Raw genomic sequence first — 24,719 nt, 5'->3', positions numbered from 1 at the left:
AAAAAAAAAAAATGCCCCACAAATCCACAAGCACATAAGACGAGGTGCCAAAGATGCTTCATTCTGGTGTAAGTAACCTGGAAGAGGCTCCCCACACTTCACTGTGGAGACAAGACAGTCTTACAAGAAGCTGCAATCCAAACAGGGACAGATGAAGTAAAATAAAACACACTCACAGCAACAGTCTGTTGAGGAGTGGCTCAAGTTATCCATGAGGCCACACATCTGGAATTCACATAAAACCACAAGGAGCCACTAGATGAATTAGGAGACACTTGTGGAGTGAGAGGGCGGAGTCAGCATGAAATCTACGCATGCTATAGCTAAGGATTTTAAGGATCTGAGGCATCGCTCGCCACTGCTTTATAGTAGTAATCAACTTATTCCATGACTCACAATGGAAAAGAAAACTTTAAAAAACTATCAGTATAATAAAGTCCCTGGTTTTTGTCTTTGAAGTTGAAAAAGAATACATGCTGGATAATTAGGCAGAGGAGAAGGCAATGCTTAGCTGAGGAGTCGGAGGCATTTGGGGGGATAGGGGGTATGAGGGATCAAACTCAGGCCCTCGTGCTTGTCAGGGAGGGACTTGTGCCACTGAGCTATCTCTCTAGCCCCGTATTTCTGGTCATATTCAATACCAGACACATCACAGAGGCAAGAGACATTTGTAAGAGATCACTGTATAAACACACTCTAGGGCTGTGTATGCTTGTGTCCAGCAAATGCCCCGAAAGCTCGATTTATCACAACGTGGCACTAACCGTGTAAGCATTTTCTTTGGTACTGCTGGCATTCTGGTCGCTGTAGTACCACATAAACTGGAAATCCTGGGACTGGGGAACATGTGACATCTCAGCTTTGCTTTTAAATTCCAATGTTAAAATGGTGGGTGGTAAAAGAATACTTATGATGATCTGCCAAAGAAGAAAAAATAAACTAAGTAGTAGAAAATACATAAGATGTCTGCGCTATTCAAAAACTAAGAATTTAAGCACATGTAAAAATATCATATTCAGGCCAGGGTGTGGCACATGCCTACAATTCCAGTCCTTGGGAGGCTGAGGCAGAAGGATTCATGAGTTTGAGGCCAACCTAGAGAGACACTGTCTAAAAAAAAAAAATCACATTCATTCTTCACTCAATTTATATCTTGACTCTGCATATACTTTTTGACCCAGCAATTTCAGTTCTTTATGTGCCTCCCCCTTAGATACACTCATTTACACAAACATATGCAGATAAGGGTGTCCACTGCAAAGTTATTTGCAAAAGCAGAAACCTAGTGGTAACCTAAGTGTCAGGTATGATGGTCCCATCTTTAATTCTAGCACTCAAGTGGAAGAGATAGAAGGACTGTGAGTTTGGGCGGCATAATGAGACCTTGTCTCAAAAAACCAAAGCCAAAGCCAAACCAAAATAAAACAAAAAAAATCAGTGAAAACTTAAAACTTAAATATTCACCTGTATAGGGACAGCTGGTAAGGAACAGCCTAACAGTGGAATATAAATACAATGCTGATTATAATGAAAAGTTATCCATACAACAGTGAGTTTTAAAAAATAAACTACAGAACAATATACAGCCAGACATGATCTATGCCTGTAATCTCAGCACTTGTGAGGCTGAGGCAGGAGGACTGCCACGAGTTTGAGGCTAGCTGGGCTATCTAGGGAGTTTAAGGCCACCCTCAGCTATATAGTGAAACGTGCCTCAGAAAAATAATATATATACAGTAGTCCCATTTTTGTAAAAAAAAAAAACTTTACTTCTAAACAGATATGCATCTACAATTTTAAAATACACATAGCACAAGGTTTTATCATTTTTAAAGTTGTTAGGTAGATATTAACACATAAAACATACTAAAACTTATTCATACGATAGGTTTGTAAGGATTCTAAGCCAGATTTGGGGCACACATCTGTAATCCTAGCACTCTGAGAGGCAGATGTAGGAGGACTGAAAGTCTGAGTTCATCCTTTACAATTTAGAAAGACCTCATCTGAAAATAAAAAATTAAAAATTAAGCTAAGGCTACATCTCAGTTCAAAGGCACTGGGTTGAAAAGAATAAATAAATAAAAACCTCAAAGACTATAAAAGTATCAAGTTAGAACCACCTCCAATCCTGTACAAATACTTTGGTAATAAGACCCAAAAAAGGATCAATAAAAACATCCACAACTTTTTTCATTGCATTGCTCTGATTTGTGAATTATGAACATTTATTTCAAAATAGTTTTGACATTCAGCTTATATGGCCTCTTAAGGTAATGGTTTAGAAGATTTACTAAAATGCACTTAATACCCCCTATTTCAAACTAAAAGTCTCAGTATTCTGAGATTTAGTGACCAAAAATAAGATTAAACCAGTCACTCATGATTAAATAATGAAAGGCATATCCTTGTCAATCTTTCATCTGTTTGCTTTTCATAGTGAAATCATCTTCCTTTGTTTTGCTTGGGCTGGTGTCCTACAAAGACTCTCTCAACTTTCTCTAATTCTGATACAAGCGTGTTTGTGTGTTCGTTCTGTTTGCAGATGTAGAACCCAGAATACCTACACCCTCCTAGGAGTGGAAGACAGCCATAGTTACAGTGGTGACTTTAGAAGGACTGGCTCCTAACTTGCTCCTTGAGGAAGCCTCAGTTGCCCTCGTCTACTGTAGGGACATTGTGAAATATTAGTGAAACAGTAGTGAGTAATACCAGTATCAAGGATATCAATATCCATTTCCAAAAGATAGGTTGGAGTCTACACACTAAAAGCATTTAAACGTTTCCCATCCACATAGTGCCATATGGCATTCCTGCAGTCTCATCCATCTGGAATTAGTCTAACTGGGACAGCTTATAATTATTTGCAAAGCTGTTCCTAAAACACACAAGCTCAGCTCAGATCAGTTAGGATCTAGACACTAGAAAATAACGGCTCTCTGCAGCTTGGAGACTTTATCAACTCGCTGTATGTTTTGGGGCAGAACAACTCATCTTACTCCAACATATCTCATTTTTTTGGTGTGAAGCAAGAAAAATTAATGAGGTTCTCAATAGCAATAAATTGAGAAAACTGAAGTATGCACAGGGCACAGCTATGAGGATAATTTATTCCTCAAACCATCAGTGAAGTAAGCCTCACTTTTCTCCCTGAATATTTAAGCACAGTGGTGGCCAGAGGGGACCCACTCATACATCTGCTTTACCACCTCCCAGGCTAATGCCAAGGCAGGTCAAAGGCAACTTGTGGAAACAAACCCTCTCTCTGACATAGCGTTAAAGAAGAATCTATATGTGATAGCACTTCACTGACTTCTCTCTCATTTCTGCAATCTGCATCCATCAAATACATATTTTTTTTTTTTATTTAGTACAGGGTCTCATTGTGTAGATTGTGCTCATAGTGATCCTCCTGTTTACAGCCTCCCAAGCTCTGGGATTACAGGTGCATGCCACCACGCCCAGGCTCAATTGCCAGGGATCAAACTCCTGGCCCCTGCATCTACCTAAGCAGGTGCTTTAATCCGCTATGTTATTTGGCCGGCCCTATATTTTAGAACAGACATTCTATGTGGGATACATCATATTTTTAAGGAAGAATTAAATTAAAATATCAAATGTATTCTTACATAACTCTTAATAATTGCCACACCTGACTCCTTATTCACTTTCATAAACGTATGTATTCCTTTTTAAACTTGTATCAGTGCACATTAGTGACACATAGTGAATACACTCTTCATAGGGCGCTGGCACATACATGTCACACCTTCGTTCTTTTTACTTCTTCCTTTCCTCTCCCTTCCTTGCCTTTTCCATTCCTAAATCCTCTTCCTACCTCTATAAACTCAGTTTCCCAGTTTCCTATCATCTTGCTTTTATTTTTCTCTGCAAATTATTTTTATTTTGGATCTTAGTATGGTGCTACAACCTGCAAACCCAGCACTAGATAGGCTGGGCAGGAGGGCTGCTGTCCGTTCAAGGCCAGCCTGGGCTACCTGGTTCAAAGCCAGCATAAATATCAATGTGAGGACCAGCGAGATAGCTCAGCAGTCTAAAGCACCTGCTCAGGCAAGCTTAGGCAAGTGCACAGGGACCAAGGTTCAATCCCCGGCGCCATATGCCATGACAGCCCCGCCCTCAGGATGGGCTGAGCCAGCCACAATAAATAAATAAATGTGAAACCCTGTCACAAAGCAAAAACTAATAGACCGATAGGCAGATAAAGCATTTCTCATCTAAGAGAAGCCATTATGAGCATTATGTACTACCTAAGGGTGAACACAGGCTAATAACTGAAAGGTAGTTTTGCTCTCAAAGCTTAAAAGTCCTCATCAGGTAATGCAATCCCTCTTGCTAATTTAAGTCACAGAAAGAGCTAAGATTTTGGAGGGGATTAGTGGCTTGAACACATGCCAGGGGATGTGTTCAAGCAACCTTACAAAATACCCACTTACTCCCTGGAACAGTACATTGCATGAACAAAGCAAAAGACAGTGCTAACGGCACCTACTTTACTGCCTGTTGGTATTGTACTTTGTTTGGTTTTGACACTGGCCATGGAACCCAGAGCCCCACGAATATGAAGCATGTGCCCTACCTGTGATCTACACGCCTGGCCGCGGCTCACCCTCTTGAGAACAACCTCACTAAAAACCTGAGTCTTATTTACTCGGGATTATCAGAGACACCTGCCAAAACGAAGTGCTATGCATGCTGTTCATTTCTTCTGACCACTTCCACTCACACAGGTCCCTTCTGCTGTGGACTTGGAAGACAGGTACAACTACTTCCGTTTTTAAAAGTCACGTGGCAATGAGAAACGGAAGTCGTCAGATGTTCCTGTGACGTCCCAGCTCACCTGTGCCAGGATGTGAATTGGCTTTCCTGAGGTCATCCTGCAGGAATGAGCTCCTGAGAACGGAGCACAGGTGCATACAGACCTTCAGTACCTAACGTGAACCTCCGCGGCACAGGTACACGCACCTTTAACCAGGAGTGCTTCCTCATCTTCAGACGTCCCACCCACATGTCTGTCAGCAGCATCTGGGTGCATGAGTGCGAGACGAAAGGGCGCAGCCCTCCAGACGCCGCCAACTTCAGGCAGGTGAAATTGCTCCAGTTCTTGAGCTCATACGTCAAGAGCTTCATGGCCATGGGCTCGTTCTGCTTAAATGCCTTCTCCAGCACGTCCAGGGCCAGCTGGCCAAACTGCCTGTAATGAGCAGTTAGGAATGGAGACTACCACGACAGGGGGAGCCCCAGAAATGTTCTAAGTCACTGGACACAAGACTCAGAAAATGCTAGTTAATCTGACTTTATTAAGAAAAAAAAAAAAAAAAAAAAAGAAATCCAAAATCTCAGTCTGGAGCTGGGGATAAAGCTCAGTGGCACAACACCTGCCTGGCAAGTGCAAGATCCTGAGTTTAATTCTCAGTACCCCCCAAAAATAATCTCAGTCTGCAGAAACTAAAAGGCTGGCGAATCAACAAAGTAATTTTCCTCCCTTCCATGGAGGAATGGAGCAGGGATGTTTTACACGTTAGCACACAGAGCGTAGCTCACTCCCAAACTATTCATCAGGACAATTCACTGTACACCATGTGACTCAGAACACAGCTTGGCCTGAGGCTCCCTGAAAAGTCCTCCCAGACAACTCTCTGGCTGAAAGTCCTATTTCCTTCTAAGGAAAGTTTGTGGGTCTTTTGTTTTGTCATATTTTATAAAATGCCATGATAGTTTAAGAAGTTAGATCCAGAGAGACACCCGGGAAATTTTCCATGAGGTTATCTGCTCCGAGACAGCTTTCACCCTCAGGACTTTTTTCAAAATCAATATTATAAATTTGCTTCCACATTCTCTAGGCTTCTTGCTTTCCTCACTGACATGACACTCTGTTGTTCTTTAACATAAGGCACTTTCCTGTTTTCCTGACCTGAGAAATATAGCAAACAAAACAACTTAGTTTAACTTAGGATCCAAGAATTTCAGAATGGGAGGGGCTTTTACCATCATTCATTCCAAAACTATTTACTCTAGTTAAGTCACTAAAGTCCCATCATGTATCAACCTTTTGGCTAAAATCAAACTAAAGCCAGAAATGTGGTCACCTAGTGAGACGGATGTATCAGGAATCAGCTGGACTTAGGACCCAGCTTTCCTGAGCTGAAGGCCTCACTTTCCTATATAACACAAGGTTCCTTAAGATCCCTGTGACACAACAGTCCCTGAATTGTAACACTTAGGGCTGGGAATCACCTTGACTGCTTGGATGAGGGGTTATCTAGAATTCCTAAAGCATTTGGGGTATCTGTGGAAGTTAGCACAGAAACCTGAGTGGCCTGAGAAAGAACCCATCCTCCAAGTGGACACTACCTACACTCCAGGTAGATACTACTACACTCCAAGGGTGCAGGGAGAACACATAGAAACAGCCAACCAGTCTCTGCCCCTTGAGAACTGAAACATACTGGTTGCCTGCACTGGACATCAAAAGTCCAAGATCTCCTGCTTTTGGATTCCAAGACTCACAGCTGCAGCAGCAGCTTGCCCTAGCTTGCCAGCTGTCCTCTTGAAGGAAGAGTTACACAGCCCAATGTCCTAGTTCTAGGGTCTTCAAATGTGGACTGTGCCATGCTGCTGGCCAAGGGTCACCAGCCTTCAGGCAACCTGTCCCGGGACAGACGCAGTGTGCAGGCCACAATGATCCTATCATCAGCCCCCTGGTGAATGCCCTCCCATGATGGACCTACATACACCTACATGTAGCAATCAGCAAGTGCTCACCTCATAAATTCAAGGGTGAGGGAGATAAGAGGGTCTAACCATGACAATAGTAAGTCTTACTTTGAGTAGTTTTTCAGCTCTTCTGAGGTGTCGTCCACCATGTTGCTCTCCTGAGCTTCGCGGGCCATGGCTCGGTAGAGGATACAGGCAAATACAGCCTTCACCGTGGCCTCTGCTCCATGCTGCCAGAAGAACATAGCCATCTTCTGCCTCTTCATGAGCACAGCCCAAACCAGCAGGTCATTGTACGGGTAAGTAAAGCCGGTGGACTCGAAGTCATCCAGCATATCTTGTTTTTCTTTTGACTTGTGCCTTGATTTATGAGGGACTCCAGACTTTTCCTGTTGAAAAGCAAAATAGGAATAAGTTTCAAATGCTCAAGTGCATGACAGCTCACCTAAGCCAACATCTGTGGTGAGTAACCTACACACATTTTTTAAAATCACTGCTAAAAAGAGACATGAAAGAATTAATAGGGCTTACAAACTAGGAAGCAAAATTTCCCATTGTAATTAATAGATCTAGATACCTGAAATACCTGAGAATTAGTTTAATTAATTAAGCACAACTTGTCAGTATTGCTTTAGGACATACCCAGTAAATATACAATTTCTCAAGGCAATGGGTTCAAGTAGCATGCTGAATAAATGAGATTATTTTTCTAATCTCTAACCACACCTTAGCAAAGAGATTCATTGTCTTCCCCTTGGAAGAAATGTCACTGGAGTTGTCGGCATGCATCCAGCTACACTGGTTTTGTTTTTTTCTCCTATTTCTCTAGTAAGGCCAATAATAATAAAATGTTCTCCCTCTGGTAAGCACTGCACCATGCTATTACCTTGGGGAAAGGGGGACCGTTGTTCAGTCATCATATCTGTCCCTATCTACCTGCCTCCCAAATTTAACCAAGCACTGAATATAAGGCCTGAAAGAAAATAAAGGTTCCATAATTACTCTTTGTAATTGGAGGGATCATAGCAAAACAATTGTAAGCTTTTCTCAATTTCTATAAATAAAGGGAATCTGTTCATTAATGATGGCCCAGGATGACCATATCGCTTTTCATCCTACGAACCATAGATAGCAAACCTTTCTCAGCCTACCTGGTAGCTATTTGCTAAATGTAAATTCTCAGGCAAAAACATTTATGCCCAGAAGAAAGTGTGATTAAGGAAATGGGGAAGAAGAAAAATATTCATGTTGTGCACATACATGAAGGTTACACACACACACACACACACACACACACGTTATCATTGCTATACTGTAACATTAGGCTATAATGTTTTTCAGGAAAGCCTCAGAAGGAAAAAAGAAGTTCCAAAAGGGCAGTTTGAGAGAACAGAGGAGGGAGAAGCACCTTCACACCTAACTGGACTTGGGGTAAGGAAGAGAAGGGTGTGGTGGGAGGCTAATGATTACAAACATTTAATACCATTGTGTAGACTGCTTGCCTGAGTCACTGTCTGGACAGGGGCAGAGGGAGGAATGAGGAAGAGAAACCGAAGTGCAAGGCAATCACCCTCCGCCAGCACTGTGTCCTGGGCCTTTGTGCGTAGTTGGAGGGGGCAGCTGTGCTATGCTTTTAATTTGTGCCCTCTGTTTTTGGCGCTTGTCAATGTTTCCTCCATTTGTACCTCTCTTCCTCCAGCCATAAATAAAGTCTTAGTCTGCAAAACACATTGTTATTTCCAACTCTAGAAGCAAGGACATGGTACCTTGAGTTTGTAGGGCTGGGCCGTTCTGCAGAACTGGGAATGCGGGGTGCTTTCTGCAGACTCTCTTCTACTTTCTGAGGAGCGCTTTAGGGGCAAGGAGCCATGGGAGAAGCGCGGAGGTAAGCTGGTCACGCTCTGCACATGTTGTTATTTAATTTTTTAAAAAAAACAAGAGAGCAAGAATAGACAGTGAGGGAAGGAAAATATAATGTTACTTCTTATTAAGTATCCAGTGGTTCTGTCTCTCATCCAGGATCAGCAATTAAATGCCCGGAAAACTAATTCTTCGCCTGACAAGAATTTCCCATGATCCCCTACGCACACTGTTATTTCCTAACGCCTTACAGAACATGCTCTTTTGCTTCCAACACATTCCACTGGTGGAAATCCCATCACAATCAATGGCTGCTCTATCTTTAGTAGGAGTGCAAAACAGGTAACCAAGATTTATGGTTCTGATAAGAGAAAGTTCCCATTCACGAATGGCTCCCAAGTTAAAATGAAGTTAGAAAGCCATGGAATTTCTCCGGGTGTTATACAGTATCTCCACTGCAGTGCCAGTGCTTAGGCCCAACATCAGCATACGTCACTGCTATCAGCATTAAGTTTTCCTTGATGAGAAACAAGAATGCAAAGAAACATTCTTGAAAGGACTGGCATAAATTTAGAAGATGTGAGCTACAAATTTGGGATTGCTTCATATATACTCAGTTTATGTTTTATGGATAAAAGTTGGACATGGAAATAATAACCCCAGACCCAAATCATTATCATTTTTATTGAGGTAAAGAATTAGTAGTTATCCTTATGGCAAGGAGCTATCATCACTAAGAGTTACTCAGTACCCACTATGTATGTATCAGAAAAGGATTTTTCAAGTATTACATAATTAATCCTCTGACAAGTTCATGAAAGGCACATCAATATTCCCACACTTTTGGTGAGGAAGCTGACACACAGAAAGGTGGAAGCTGACGCTCAAGATTATACACTGTCACGTATGGTTAGGATCCAAAATTTCCCTCAGAAAGCCTCATTATGTAGAAGACTTGGTTGCTCATGGGCTTTGGGGAAGTGAATGGATTATTTCAGCCCTGTCTTCATCAGTGGAGTGATCCACTGACCAGCTCATGATTGGACAGTAGTATGATTGGGAAGTGATAGAAATGGAGATGAAGCCTAGCTGAAGGATGGAGACCATGGGGACGTGACACTAGGAACTGAACTGGTTCCCCAGCCCGTCCTCTCCAAATCTGTCCCTCGCTTGCTGCCTCCCAACTGCCAGGAGAAGAGCAGCTCTGCCCATCGTGTTGCCTGCCCTACGGCTCTGCTCCATCTGAGACTCACGGCTATAGAACCAGCTAACCATGGACTGAATCTCTGAAACCAGAAGCAAGACTAAATCACTCCTCCTTTAAGTCTGCTAGTGTCAAGTCGTTAGCCACAGTAGGGAAAGCTGGGGGATACATATGCCTACAGGAAACAAACTAAGATTCAATCTCAGATCCCTCGGACTTCCAATCATGCACTTGGGACTATTCCAAATGAGTAGCAGTCTGCTATGAAACACAATACAGTCTCTCCTATGTCACTGCAATGTAATTGGAGAAGTGGCTAATTTCATCTTGCTGACCCCTCACTAGAAAGCACCTGAGGGGAACTTCTGTAGCAGGGTCCATCCTGGGCTGCCCAAGACCATGGTCCTCTTATTGCCACAGGAGAGCACTCATAGAAAGGGATATTTCCTTTAAATGAAGCATCTTTCATTTCCTAAAGCCAAGTAGCCATTCATTTCTACTTCTTTAAAAATAATGGCTGAGGGCTGGGGATATAGCTCAGCAGCACAGTGCCTGGCAAGCACAAGGGCCTGAGTTCAATTTCTGGTAGCACCAAAAAGAAATGATGCTAAAATAACAGTTGCATAGTCCATGCTTTTGGTGTGATCTCACCCAAGACTCCCCTCCAGTCTCTTCCTTCATGACCTCCTTGTCATTGCAAAAAACATCCCCGACTTTGCAAGCTGTATCCATCCCTGCTCCTGCTCTTCTTTCAACTAAATGCGCCAGGCTTCCCTTGCTAACACTGATCTCATCTTCCAGTAATAATTAGGCTCCCTCAGCTCCTGTTATGTAATGATAATTTTAAGAAACAAGGAGTGCTTTCGCTGCTGATCTAATAAGCAACCCTATCTAGTCCTACACCCTTAACGTGGTTATTCATAAAGCTGTTTTTTCTCAGAGTTCCTAAGTGCCTCATCTTTATATTCTTTCCATTTAGCACTCAACACTGTACTTTGCACATAGCAGTACATAACTGCCTATAAACAGAACATCCAACTATGATCGCTAATTACCCTTAGGTTCACTAAAGTACACTTTTTATTTTTCCAGTGGTACTAGAGATTTAAACCAGGACCTTCATATTTAGCTGTCTCCCCACCTCCATCCCACCCCACCCTGTTTTTTTAAGACAGTGTCTAACTAAATGTCTAAGTTACCCAGGCCAGCTCCAAAGCCAAGATCCTCCTGCCTCAGTTTACCAAGTAGCTGGGATTACAGGCATGTGCCACTACACCTAGCTTCAAGTGCCACTACACCTAGGTCCAAGGGCATTTTTCAACTATGTTACCTTATTTTTTCTATAAAGGTTGTTGTACAGGATTCTGAAAGTTTTCCTAGTGTAGCTGCTGCGGTAGGCTCCACCAATGAGGTACTCTACCACCAATCCAATGTCAATCAGTGTTATTTTGTAGCCAGAAATGAGGGTGTGCTGTAACAAAAACACATAATGAATGAAAGCTTTCAGATCTCTTTTTCTGTCTCATTTTCCATCTGTCAGAGCATAACCAAATTAATTGCCAAGAAATAAACTTTTTCATCATCTTTTCAAACTGATCAATTAATATGGCTAGCTATTGACTCAATCTGCTTATTCAGAAGTAAAAAGGTCTTAGCCTTCATATGAGTTCTAGTTTCACAGATATCAAATATATTCTTTCTTTTCCTCAGCCTCTATTTCCCTTACCCTTTATACCTGCAAACATACATACACATCCATTAAAAAAAAAATACATTCAAATCTACTATAAAAATTCTTTTCAAATAGAAATTAGGTAGCTACAGAAGTAAATTTATGATGTATACAGTGAATGTACTTCATCCAAAATTGGGACTGGGTTAGCTTTCCACCACACTTTTGAAATGGCTGCAATCCTTTCCACTGTGTGGACTGTACCTAGCTGAAACGAAAACAGAGGAGGAAGGAGAACAAACAAAGACAGGCCAAAGAGCTTTGATAGGAAATGGTTAAGTTACACCAAGACAGATGTCTTGGCTGGTCAAAGAGCTAAGTGCAAGACTCTCAGGTACGTGGTCCTCAGTCTAAAGGAAAACTGTGTTGACCTCTTAAACAAATGTCACATGACTACCTTACATAGCTGTTCACTTCTGAACTACCATTCCCAGTAAAATCTTTAAGGCACACACAGTGCCGAACAAGGTCTCTAAAACAGACAGACTGTGAATAATATTCACAAAGCTATGAACAAGAAATAAAACTGTGGGTGTGCGTGTAGTTTTTCTTTTCCACAATTGTTTTTTTTTTTCAAGCAACATCAAAACTGAGTCTTATCTGCTGCTACTTACACACATATATAGCATAGTTTTGCCCGTTCCCTTCCACTCATTATGATAAAGTTAGAGGAAATAATTAAAGGAAATAATTTAAGGGAAATCTTTTCTTCGTTTGTTTTTATTTTTAAAGAGAGAAAAGCCATTTTGACATAGCATAAATCATTGTAAACTAAGTTCATGTCAGCATGGATGTTTTTGCTTACTCTAAATTTGCCAAGCAAACAGTTCCCTCTGGCTCCCCCGGAAAATTAACATAATCCTCCAGAAAGACAAGAAAAGAACTTTAACAGGTGCCTTGGGTAGATATGAACCACAGTGACAATATGAAAAGCCCTTCCAATTTCAAGTACTATCTAACTCAAATTCAGTGGGAACTCCATGAATAAGATAGCACAGGAGTGGTCTCCTTCCTGATTCCCTAGAACAAAGGTTGGACTCACAGAAGAAGAGATAATCTACCTAAATTGTCACTAATATTCAAAACAATAATACTAAAAACAATGGAAATTACATTTTGGTTCTGGGTGAAGACAACAGCACCACCCACTTCTCTGCTTCGGCGAGCATGGTTAGCCTTCAGGTAGGGGAGTGTGATGCTACGCTAAAGTCCTGACTGCAACCGTTCTTCATAGTTTTTATTAGCTAATGTCACTTACTTGCTGGTTCAGCACTTTAAAAACCTTAAGCAGGGGGGAAAGTAAGAGTATGATTTTGTAATGGAATTGTCAGACTCACATGTATAAAAACGTAGGCGATTCCCTATAAAATTCAAGACTACATTTAAGAAGCAAAATTTGGTGACCCCTTCACTGCAACGCTAAGGATATGCAAAGTATTTTCACACCTCCGTGATGAGGTTACCTGTTTCACGTCTTGGACAAGATGATGCAAGAGCATATTAGTCGGCCCTTGTTTCTGTGATGAAAATAAAAGGAAGAATTAATTCCCTTTAATTAACAGGTGCTTTGGGGCATTTTATTTCAGAATACATAAGTCACCCAGAATATGGAAAATTTTTGTTCCACGTCCCTAGCTATGAAGCTTTAGAACTAGTTAATTTTAAGGAGATTCATAAGAGAAAATATGGTAGGTGAAATGTTTTTCAAAGCAAAATGTATATACGCAGGTAGAAAGATAGTTAACTCTATGTGGTAAAAGCAGAAAGAGGGCCATGGAGAAAGCTCAGTGGTCTAAGTACCTGCGTTTGATCCCTGGCACAACATGCTGTGCCGGCCCCGCCCTGGGCACATGGGCATGGTGGCACATGCCTGTAATCCCAGCGCTGGGGAGTCTGAGCTACATAGTGAGACCCTATACCAAATAAATAAAATTTTTTATTTATTTATTTATTCCTTTAGTGTGTGTGTGTGTGTGTGTGTGTGTGGCCAGTTCAGCCCACCAGGGGGCGGGCTGGCTGGCATGTGGTGCTGGGGGATTGAACCGCGGTCCCTGTGCTTTGCCAAGCTTGTTCCAAGTAGGTGCTTTAGACCACTGAGCCATCTCACCAGCCCCAATAAAATTTTTAAAAAAGCAAAAATAAATTTTGAGTCACGTATAAGTATTCTTTATTATATACAAACATTGCCAGGCTGGCCAGATAGCTCAGCAGACTAAAGCGCCTGCTTAGGCAGACACAGTGACCAGGGTTCAATCCCTGGCGTGCCATGCTGGCCCCGCCCCCAGGGCATGCTGAGCCGGTGACTGAGGCCAGGCTTAGTGATGTGCACCTGTAATCTCGGCTCTTAGGAACCTGAAAACAAGAGGAACACTACGTGTCTGATCTGTGTAGTGAGACCCTGTAGACCCCGTACTAAATACATTTTTTTAAAAAGTAATATACAAACATTGTCACACAATTACAAATCTTCTCACACAACAGTGTCTCATCATCAACTATTTATTGAAACTGTACAATGTTTCATAAAGTCTCTAAGGGACTGGAGGGCTTACACAAAAATCCTAGCCAATAATATGACAAGGTATCTGCCGCTCACTGTGAACTACCAGGAGTAATGGAGAAGATTTTTTTTTTTAAGTCTTAAATTCTTATTTTTTTTCTTAAATTCTTTATTTATTTATTGGGTTTGGTTTTTTGTTTGTTTGTTTGTTTGTTTTTGTCTTTTTGAGATAGGGTCTCACTAATACAGTCATGTGGTTTATTTATTAATTAGCAGATTATTAGGAGACTTTCAACCAAAGGAGAAATATCCACTCGATCCATCACTAACGCACGTTCAGGCTCTGTAACCCAGCCTGGTCTTGAACTTGCAACAGTCCTCCTGCCTCAGCCTCCAAAGTGCCGGGATTATAGGCATGATGAGACCACTGTGCCCAGCAGGAACAACATTTCAGTAGTGCCCTTAAGATACTTCAAAGAATGCAATAAAAAGCAATTTTTTCTCATTCACATCTTTGTCTTTATTTCTTAGTCAAGTAAGTTGATAAGAATATTTCTCCTTTGGTTGAAAGTCTCCTAATAATCTGCTAATTAATAAATAAACCACATGACTTTAAAATATATATAAATAAATAAATAAACTCCATGGACGTGACTTGCACGATGTTCCCTACTCACTGTGTTATACAGCTCTTCCAATCGGGGGATGGTAAGGAAGCGATGAAGATGCACTCCGTTCTCAATTAAGAGCTTCACGAAATCCACTCGATCCATCACTAACGCATCTAACATTGCTTGTTCCAGCATGCCAGGCTTCAGAAGATACAAACCAGACAGATAGAGAGAGTTAACATGCTAGCACACGGATCATTGTGAATTCCAGACCAGCCTGAGCTACCAAGTGAGCTCAAAGCCAGACTGAACTGCGTAGCAAGACCTTGTCTCAAAAAGAAAAAGAAAAACAGACTAAGGAGCTGCATGCATTGGAACTCAAAGCTACACAGATTGAATAATTACAAAATATAATCTTAGATGTGAAGCTAATAAATACAGATATCTGAATAAATCAAGAAATAGTTCATGTCACTGGATGGGAAAGCGGAATATTTTTAAAGACCTCAAAGCACCCCAAAATAATAGGGTGTATCCTTAACAAAATTCTAATAAAAATGTGAAGTTTTTGGTTTTGTTTGCTGGTTGCTGCTGTCGCTGCTGGTGTTTGTTTGCCAGCTGTGCTAAGACCATGTTTCCATTTAAATTCTACTTGATTTCTGAGTATAAATAGCACAGTAAACCTGTTCTCCTACCATCGCTCTACTAATACTGCAGCAGAGAGTTTTTGTAAAAGAAATCCATGAGCACAGGCTAACAGAGTGGATAAAGAGGGCAAAGTTTTGAAAGGTGGAAAGCCGTGGCTCAAGTCCTGAAACAAGCAAAGCGGGTATTGCAGTGTCCAGAAAGCTGAGGAGCAAGGCAGGAAATGCCCAAAGCTGAAAACATCAGTGCATAGATTGCCAGAAGTTCCAAAAAGAAATGTGTACTTGCTGAACCCTAGACCCCAACCTTCTTAGTCACAGTCTCCTGGTGTCTTAGTTTTGCAAGGGGGACAATACACTACAGGATACATTTTATAAGACTATTTTATAATCACCCGAAGAATCACACACTAATAGTGTAGGCAACCTGTTCACACATTAAAATCCAAAGAACCCAGCTGAGGGCCTGGATCCTATAATAATATCCTACATGAGTCCAGAGCTCATAACAATGCACCCCACAAATCCAACTGGAGGCCTAGAGCACACGACAATGTTTCATGCAGGCCTGCTTCACAGATCTGCGCTAGGAAAGCCCAAAGTGGTAGAAGCTAGGAAGTCTGTGCCAGAGGGATGAAGGATCTGTGCTAGCAGGCTGAGGGATCTGCACCAGAGCCAGGAGGCAATGCTCAAGGTAAGAACCAGAGCTCCCTCAGAAAGTACCACAGCCATCCCCAGCAACAGTAAGTAAGCTTCTAAGCTTCTTTGATGAGAAGGAACGCTGAGTTCCCATCAGGAAAGCCAAGTCAACAAGCTTCTCTAGGAGATGGAACTGTGCACCATCTTCCTCTCTAGAGCCAGGAAGTAATGCTCAAGGTGAGGACAAGAGCTCCCCTAAAGTGACTCATAGTCATTCTCAGTGACAATGAGGTCCCAAGCTTCAATGGGAACAGCCAGGTTCATCAGGAAAGCCAGAATGACAAGGTCCCCCAACAGAATAGCCCAAGAGAATCAGCAGCTTCCAATAGCTCCCCAGCAGCTTCCAAACAGCTTCCCTATCAGCCTCTCTACAGCTTCTGTAGTTCTGCCTCTTATGTGCCAGCAAGGTGGGCCTCCCACACCCAGCACCATGCTAACTCAATTCAACTGGGTGTAACAAGTTGACCACCAGTTGGCAATCCACCGCATTATATAAGCAAAAAGGATTTTTGCCTTTCAGCAAAGTATGAGAAAATCCTTGTCTGGCAGTATCACTCATGCAGGAGAAAGGATGTAAATATTCTGGCAATAAACAACAATCCAATCACCCTATTATAAAGTTGAAGCTTAGGAAATCAGATACAGGTGCAGGATCTCTAAGGGGTTTTCTACCCTACACCCTTGAGCAGAAAGATCAAAACATACATATCATAAAACATCGACCTAGAGGAATCAGAAAATGCAGGAAGTAAACTTCAAAAGAAATGTCAATATCTTGGGAGAGATAAAACAGGATACTGTCCAGCTGGAAATAAATTAAAGAAGGAGGACAATACAACCAGAGAACAAATTTGCTCTTAGGAATTACTAGATTAAAAAATAAATAAATAAATAAGGAATTAGTAGATTAACTGTATTCTGCTAGAACAGAAAAGCTTCACAGAAGTCTCAAAAGTTGAGAAATCTACCAAAGATATAGAGTACAATAGAAAACAAGGATTAGAGAAGCAGTCTATGTAGTTCAACACTCAGAATCTAGAACTCCAGGGAAGAAGGAGAAAATAAGTGAAGGGGAAACATGAATGTCAAGCTGAAATCATGAGCCCAGAACAATGGTCATTTAGACTCAATGACAGCCATCATTGTGACATCTTCAAACACAAGAGAAAGGATGACATCTTAAAATTTCCCAGATTTAGGGGGAGGAGGGAATCAGAAACAAAGGATCTGAAGAACAGAAATACATTTACTTGTCCAGAGCACTACTATTATCCAACATTCTGGAGAAAAACTAGTTCTAACTAGGCCAAGGTGACAGAGGGTCAGCCGTGGGCGACACCTAAGCACAGGGCAAAAAAAGCTGGACATATTGCAGCTCCGAGACACCCTCCCCTCGGACGGCAAAGTCCAGAGCTTTCATAAACAGATGAATTAGAAGACATGTACATGACACTACCTAGAAATAGAGAAATTCTGTAAATGTTGAAACAGTTCTAAAATGTCAAGAATCTTGGGCTCCTTGTGGCAGGAAGGTATTTTTTCCAGAGTCTCATACCATTTGATGTCTTGTAATGTGCATTCATCAGTCTGACCCAAACATACCTTCAGTAAATTATAACTTTAATTTCTTTAGATGAATTACTAATAATGACTAGCACTCTAGATAATCTTTTTCCTCACTGACTTCTACTGGGAGCACTTATTATATTTTACTGCAAAAAAGATACAATTTTTAAGTCTGAAGTAACAAAATAAAAAACTACCCATTCAGAAAATAAATCATAAATCTCTCCATTCTGTCTTTCCTACAACTTCCCTTTTCAGCTTCAAGTAGGCTGGGAAGATGGGGGAAATTGTTTTCCAGGAGAAAAAGCAGAGGAACGTGTCAGGTGGCCCTGGGAGCCCAGCCATGAGATGCTCCTGTCCTCCCCCAAGGGAGCCCAACACCGCCAGTACCCTCTCTGTCCCTCTCTAACAAGCCAACACTGGGGATATTTATTCCAAATGGATTCATTTTCACTCTACCTTCCAATGTTGTCCACAAATGAGGATATGCTTCTTCGCAATGTCCACCCTGTCCCAAGCCATTGCTAGATTTAGTTGCTCCGATGCTGATAGGTTTGTGCCTGGGGTAAAAGAAAGGAGCAGTCATATACTCTGCTTGGTGTGGTGGTGCATGCCTATAATCCCAGCACTTGGGAAGCTGAAGCAAGAGGATAACTGCAAGTTTGGTACCAGCCTGGGCTACCAAGTGAGCTCAAGGATACTCACCCTTCAGCAGTGCTGTCAGGATTACTAAGTCAAGGTCCTGCTGTTCCTCAGAGTCGGCATCGAATATGGTAATCTGCAGTGGCGGAAAAACAGAAAGCCAGACATTTGGGGGTTGACCAAAGAAATGCTTTCAAACAGTCTTGCAGAATTCACATTTAAGTACATGAATTAAAGAAAATATTCCTCATTTTTTAATTTTATTATAAGATAGAGGCTCTGTTACTTATAAAAGAGAAACTGTTTAAATAGGGTGACAAGAAATTGCAGGCACTTGAAAGAGTAAAACTTGCAAAATTTCATATGTACTAGAATTTGCTATGTGAATGCTACAAAGAGAAGAAACTCACTATTAATTCATAATATAAATAAATCATTCCTCCTTTGAGGAGAAGGTTTTTTGTTTTGTCTTGTTTTTGTACCAGTAATCGAACTCAGGACTTTCCACTTGCTGGGCAGGCGCTTGTGCCCCTGAGCTATATGCCTTGCCTGTCATTCTTTCTTTGAAAGAGAGAGATGCCAAATGAGATCCTCCTGCTCACTTACTCCTATAAACTAAGACTGGTGCGTTTTAATAAGAAAGGAATCTGAAAGCATTTGTTTTTTAAAGTAAGTGTGACAATTACAATGGACAGGTCTGGGGATGTATGCAAGGTCCTGAGTTCAATTCCCATAAAAAAGATGGATAGATAGGTAGATAGGTAGATAGATAGGTAGATAGATAGATAGATAGATAGATAGATAGATAGATAGATAGATAGATAGGTAGGTAGATAGACCCTAACAGCAAGTACAGTGCAGCTCAGACAGTCTTCACACTGTGCCCCCACTCATCCTGGGTTGACTTTTCTAAAGACCAATGCAGACTTCCGAAGGGTGACCTGACAGTAAATATGCATTTCACATAATACAGGAAGCTGGTTAAACAGTAGAAAACCAAAAGTAGCAAATCCTACTTCAAGGTAGATCACCAACCAGCCAGTCTTGGGTAAATATCTCAGGTCCTTTGAATGTAACTTGTTCAGCTCAAAAATGAGAAGAATTCACTAAAAAAATCTGTATGGTATCATAAAGATATAAAAATCACACTGCTACAACTCCACCTGTTGGTTCTCTTCACCTAAACCTCCAAGATGGCAATGGATAAAAGTGAAGCCCCCAGTGCACAGGGACTGAGAACATACACCATTGGCTGCTGTATCCTGCCCTTCTTGGACATTATTCTGCTCATTAACTCCACAGCTGGATGACAGAAAGAGGCAAGCACACTGGCAACCTCCTTAATATGACCGTATCTTAACTCACTGAATTTCCACTATTGTGCGAAATACAAAGTGTGGTGGGCTAAGCACAAGGTTTCATCTCTGAGCTCAAATTTCACTTCTACAGTGTCCTAATCTCATGACTATGATATCGCCTCTATTCTCTGGTCCTCGGTTTCACATTTCTGAACTGGAAATAAACTATTGCTACATTGAACTCACTGATGGGGTTACTTCAGATGAAGAAATATACTCGAAAGTACTTTGCTGGGGCCAGGGAGATGGCTCAGTAGAATAAGCGCTTCCCTGGCAAGTGCAAGGGTCTGAGTTCAATCCCCGGTTCCGCCAAAAAATAAAAAAATAAAATTCTGAGTCTTAAAAAAAGTTGTTCTCAACTTTAAAAAAAAAAAAAAAGAAAGAAAGAAAGAAAAGAAAGTACTTTGCTAACTATGGCTTGTGTCTAGTTGTCCCCTCAAAGCCTCATGCAGTCAGGGAGTGGACTTCTAGATTTGGTGATTAACTCATGATCCACTGGGATGATGGGTATTAGTGCTGCTGGGATTACAGGTGTGGGTGCTATCGGGCTAGGGCCGATAGCCTAAATGCAACATAAGGGAGACAGACTTGCTCTCCAAAGCCATCATTGCTGCTACTCCTCCTTTGGCTCTCTTGCTCTTGCCACCACCAGGAATGGATGCTCTCTGCCATGAGCCACTCTGCCTTGGAGCCAGCTGAGTATGGACTGAAACCTCTAGTAACTGTGAGCTAAATAAGTCTTTCCTTCCTCGATTTTGGGTGTTGAGTATTTGTCCCAGCAATGAGAGAAGAGTAACCAAGACAATGCTAATTACAAGCATGTTGGTTGTTGCTGTACTTATATGTGAATAAAAGTCACCTACAGGGTTTCGCACATGCTTTGCTTTCTTTGTCTAGCCTGATCTTGTTCAGTTGGCTTTTTAAGACTGGGTACTATAATATTACCAACATTTTTCCAATAATGTGTCCATTCTTCCTATTCCAGAAAGATCATGTTGAATTGGGACATATCAGCATATTTATTGTAGTTTTCAGCTTTACATAATGAAAATGCTGATCCTGGTACCCTAACCCTAAACACTTTTCAAATGGAGTCTACATTGTGGTCACAATGCAGTCTGTGGACTCCTTTTCTACTCCAGTCTTTATCTTCCCATCATCCGCTACATTCCGCTGCCTGCCTGCAGGATTTACTCAGGAGTCTGTGACCCGGCAGAATTCAGCTCACTGAAGCCTTGGAGTTGCTCATTTACTCTGCGAAAGTTATGCACAATTAAGCTCAACAACTTTTCTGTACTACTATTTTTATCCTATCTAAGTGCTGCCTAGGTCCCACACAGCCGGGAAATTGAAGCATGAGGGGTAGGGGCAGGGTGGAGCAGGAAGAAGCCAAGTTCATTCACATAAGCATCAAATTCTACACAATAGCTATAGCTATTCATGCACAAAGTGGGAAAGCCCATATTGTAGACTGTAAAGATCAAAACAGCAATTTCTGGAAAGTGGCATTTTTCTTAAGTAGGGCTGAGTAATCAACTCCCGATACTCACAGAATCTTTGTGCACCATACACTCCATGAGAATTTGAAAAAGGTGCTTGGACTGTTTGAGACTAAAGTTGAAAGCATTCTGAATCATAGCGATGATCTCCTCTTTCACCTGGACCCGCAACCTCCTGGCACAGAAACAGATGGTCACAGCCGGACACAAGTCAGGCAAGGGACAAACCCAGCCACTGATTTGAATACAACAACATGCGACGTAACAACCATTGTCAAATTCCTATTATTTTATTTAGTGAAAGTCTGTATTGCTCCTAATTTTTTTTTCTCTCTCTCTCTTTTTTTATTCTTTAGAAAAATTTTTTAAAAAGAAAGAGAAAAAAAGAAAAAACAGCAACAGTAGTGTAAGACACTCCATCCACCTTTCTGGAAAGGTTGCTACGGGGAGTTCTACCAGAGAACAAATGGGCAGGAAGCAGACAAAAGCAGGAGCTCAGGGGAAAGTGGAATCTGCCCTGGAGGCGGAGCCCTGGAGCCCGGGGATTTGCTGAGGGCTGTGAATCTCCTGGAATTATGCTCCAAAAGATGTGAACCCTGAAAAACCACTCACCCAAGGGAACTTTAGAAAAGAGAGGAGTGAAAAAGGAGAGGGGCTGAAATACAACTATAGGTATAAGTGAGATATAGGTATAGGTGAGGTGAAGGTGAGGTATAGGTGTAGGTGAGGTATAGGTGTAGGTGAGGTGTAGGTGTAGGTGAGGTATAGGTGTAGGTGAGATAAAGGTCTAGATGAGATAAAGGTATAGGTGAGATACTGATATGAGCTACAACTCTAGGTGAGATACAGCTGCAGGTGAGATATAGCTACAGATGAGATGCAGGTATAAGTGAGGTACAAGTGTGAGATACAGGCAGCATAGGTAAGGTACAAGTATGTGTGAGATATTGGTATAGAAGTAGAGCATGGAGAGCTAAACAGCAGGACAAAGAGTAAAGAAAGAGAGCCCAGAAAGCTAATGGAACATAAGCAGCAAATAAATATTTATTGGGCTGGAGAGATAGCTGGGCAGTCTAAGCATCTGTCTGTCAAGTGCAAGGACCCAGGTTCGATCCCTAGTACCACATGCCATGCCAGGCCCACCATTCTGGCCACTGAAACCAGATGTGGTGGCACATGCCCGCAATCCCAGCGCTGGGGAGGCTGAAAACAGGAGGATCACTACAAGTCCGAGCTGCATAGTGAGACCCTGTACCAAATTAAAAAAATAAGTATTTACTACATAGATGAGTGGAGCTGCCATTTCAGTTCCTGGGCACTGAATTTACACAGCATGAACACCATGTTCTCAAAGCCAGCAGATTGACCCTGGCTATCAGAATGGCTAGAGAACCAGCATCTTTGAAAAAGAGAGAGAATCAAAGCTGGAAATAAACACATCCTGCCACTTTTATAAATGGCAAATACATTGAAGATGACCTGGACATTGAAGCAATGGGGGCAGAGCTGGGGGGGAGCTCTAGCAAGCCAGTGTTATTCATCTTCTCCTTCACTGGATGACCAGCTCACTAGCAGAGAAATAAGTGGTCGTGACAACACAGTCCCTGAAAAACAGATTGCAAGCTCAACCACTGTCCTCTGAAGATAAGTGACCCACATAAAGGCCCACCTGAAAGAATAAAAATGGGGGATCAGTAGTGGCTGGAGTGTCCAAAAAGAAGAGTCCACGACTCACCCCTCATCTGTCAAGTGCTTGTGGGTGAAGGCCAGGATGTCGGCGGCTCTGCCCGTGCCCTCACACACGACCACAGGCTCCTGATCCTTCACCATCTCCCACACCGAGAGCACGAGGTTGGGGCCTCCTTCCACCACCAGCCCCACCACAGGCACGCCTTGTCTTGAGCCTGTTCCAGAGCACACATAGTAAATACCGTGCTACAAGCCATCCCATCTCAGCCAGTCAGCCCTGGATACATGTTTGTGAATGGCTACGTGTCGCGACTGCTGACTCTGGCCAAGCGTCTCCAATTTCACCCAGCTTTGCATAGATCAAGACCAAGCCAGGAGCTTAGACTGCAAATAAAATCTACCGTAAATATGGTGAGGATGTCTTCAAGCTTTTGCCAAGTGAAACAGAAGAGCTTTGTCCCCTCAGGGATTAAATCCAGGATCTTTCCACTGATCCACATCCCCAGCCTTTTTTTCACTTTTTCAGTATGATGTCTCACTATTTCACTCTGTTAACCCAACTTGCAATTCCTCAAGCAGTAGGACAGGAAAATGCCATCACACCTGGCTGAAGTTTAATGTTTCATTGTGGGAAATACCAAATTTATCTCAAAGTAAACAGAATCTATAATGGACTTCAAGGTATCCATCATTCAGTTCCAAAAGCGATCAAGTCCTTGCTAATTCAACAAATTTCTCCTGTGGCAGGGCAGTCCTAAGGATTGAACTCAGGACTTTGCACATGTTAGGTAAGGGCTCTATTCCCAGCCCTCCATAAACTTTTAATGAGGAGTATTTCTAGGAATCAGATGGGCTGGTTAGCTTTCAAAGACTTTTACAATATGTTTCATTTCAATATAGACTCCATTTTACTGTATAAATTTCCTGTCACGATCATGGGTTACTTTATTAGAGCAGCAAAGACCCAAAAAAGGAAGCATGGAGCCTTCTCTTAAAAGAAGATATTAAGTGGAAGAAGGTCACAGAATGCTAAGTATAATACATTTCATTTATATTTTTAAAAATATAAACTTAAGCATGGCTATCTATTGTATATGTATAAATGCAGCCACGTGTGTAGCATGTTATCTAAATTGCCAGGTGATTCTGGAAGAGCATGCACCAAACTGTATTTACAGTAGAAAATGGGGTGTCGGGAGCTTGGAGAAATTTTGTAAAGACACTTTGTTCATCTTATAATTTTTTAAGTTTTTAACACCACATATGCATTGATATGTTATTTTTGAATCAATACTTTTTACTTTTCTTTTTTTTTTTATGTGCAGCCAGGGATTGAACTCAGGCCCTTGTCCTTGCCAGGGAAGCGCTTATTGAACTAAGCTATCTCCCCAGCCCCACTTTTTACTTTTCAAAGGGAGAAAATTTGACAGGTAATGCCCTACTCGTACCTGAGCAAAAGAGAATTTCCCTTGGGGTCACACATCTTGAGGGCTCCCATGCCACTGTTCTCTGGCCACCAGTACCCGCCCCCTTCACAGAGAGGAGACTCTCTGTGGGGGCCTGTTTTGGTGGAAGGCTGCGCCCTTTCTGCTCTTCCTGCAGTTCCCAAGACTCCAAGTCCTGTTTAGAGGGACCTGTAAGCCTCTGCCTCAGGAGTGTCTTCTCCAAAGAAGTTCTCAACACAGAGAGAGGGGTGAAGCTATGACTTCCAAGTGCAGTGTCTGGGTGGTCACGTGTGTGTGGCCCACATGAAATGCAGACATGAGCCACAGGTGGAAAGAGAAGCGGAGCGAGGGTAAGCTCACAGTCATGCTCTGACTCAGCATGACCCCAAATCCAAGAACTGTGAACCTAACCTGGCCTTCCCACTCGACGTGTCAGTGTGACAGGGTAAAACACACTTTATCGTGCATTAGCTTGATTTGAAGCTTTTCAACATTTAGACAGACAGCACAGAGGCTTCATGGGTATCCTGGC

At 42.0% G+C, this 24,719-nt stretch overlaps 1 protein-coding gene across 1 annotated transcript in view; it reads right to left on the bottom strand.

Annotated features, from left to right (window-relative positions):
* The window catches only part of Trpm6 (transient receptor potential cation channel subfamily M member 6), a 150,675-nt gene that overhangs the window by 81,756 nt on the left and 44,200 nt on the right, over positions 1-24,719 (bottom strand). Inside the window, exons 8-18 of the mRNA XM_023722993.1 lie at positions 22,789-22,957; positions 21,105-21,228; positions 18,260-18,332; positions 18,014-18,114; positions 14,712-14,846; positions 12,998-13,051; positions 11,133-11,273; positions 8,505-8,639; positions 6,847-7,127; positions 4,987-5,215; positions 765-917 (exon numbers count right to left, since the gene is read on the bottom strand). Coding sequence (XP_023578761.1) covers positions 765-917; positions 4,987-5,215; positions 6,847-7,127; positions 8,505-8,639; positions 11,133-11,273; positions 12,998-13,051; positions 14,712-14,846; positions 18,014-18,114; positions 18,260-18,332; positions 21,105-21,228; positions 22,789-22,957 — 1,595 coding nt within the window. The remainder of the gene's footprint in view (positions 1-764; positions 918-4,986; positions 5,216-6,846; positions 7,128-8,504; positions 8,640-11,132; positions 11,274-12,997; positions 13,052-14,711; positions 14,847-18,013; positions 18,115-18,259; positions 18,333-21,104; positions 21,229-22,788; positions 22,958-24,719) is intronic.

This window comes from Octodon degus, unplaced genomic scaffold (assembly GCF_000260255.1).
Source record: "Octodon degus isolate 3935 unplaced genomic scaffold, OctDeg1.0 scaffold00095, whole genome shotgun sequence".
Lineage (NCBI taxonomy): Eukaryota > Metazoa > Chordata > Mammalia > Rodentia > Octodontidae > Octodon > Octodon degus.
The sequence above is the reverse complement of the archived record's forward strand: the minus strand, read 5'-3'. Positions and strand labels throughout refer to the sequence as shown.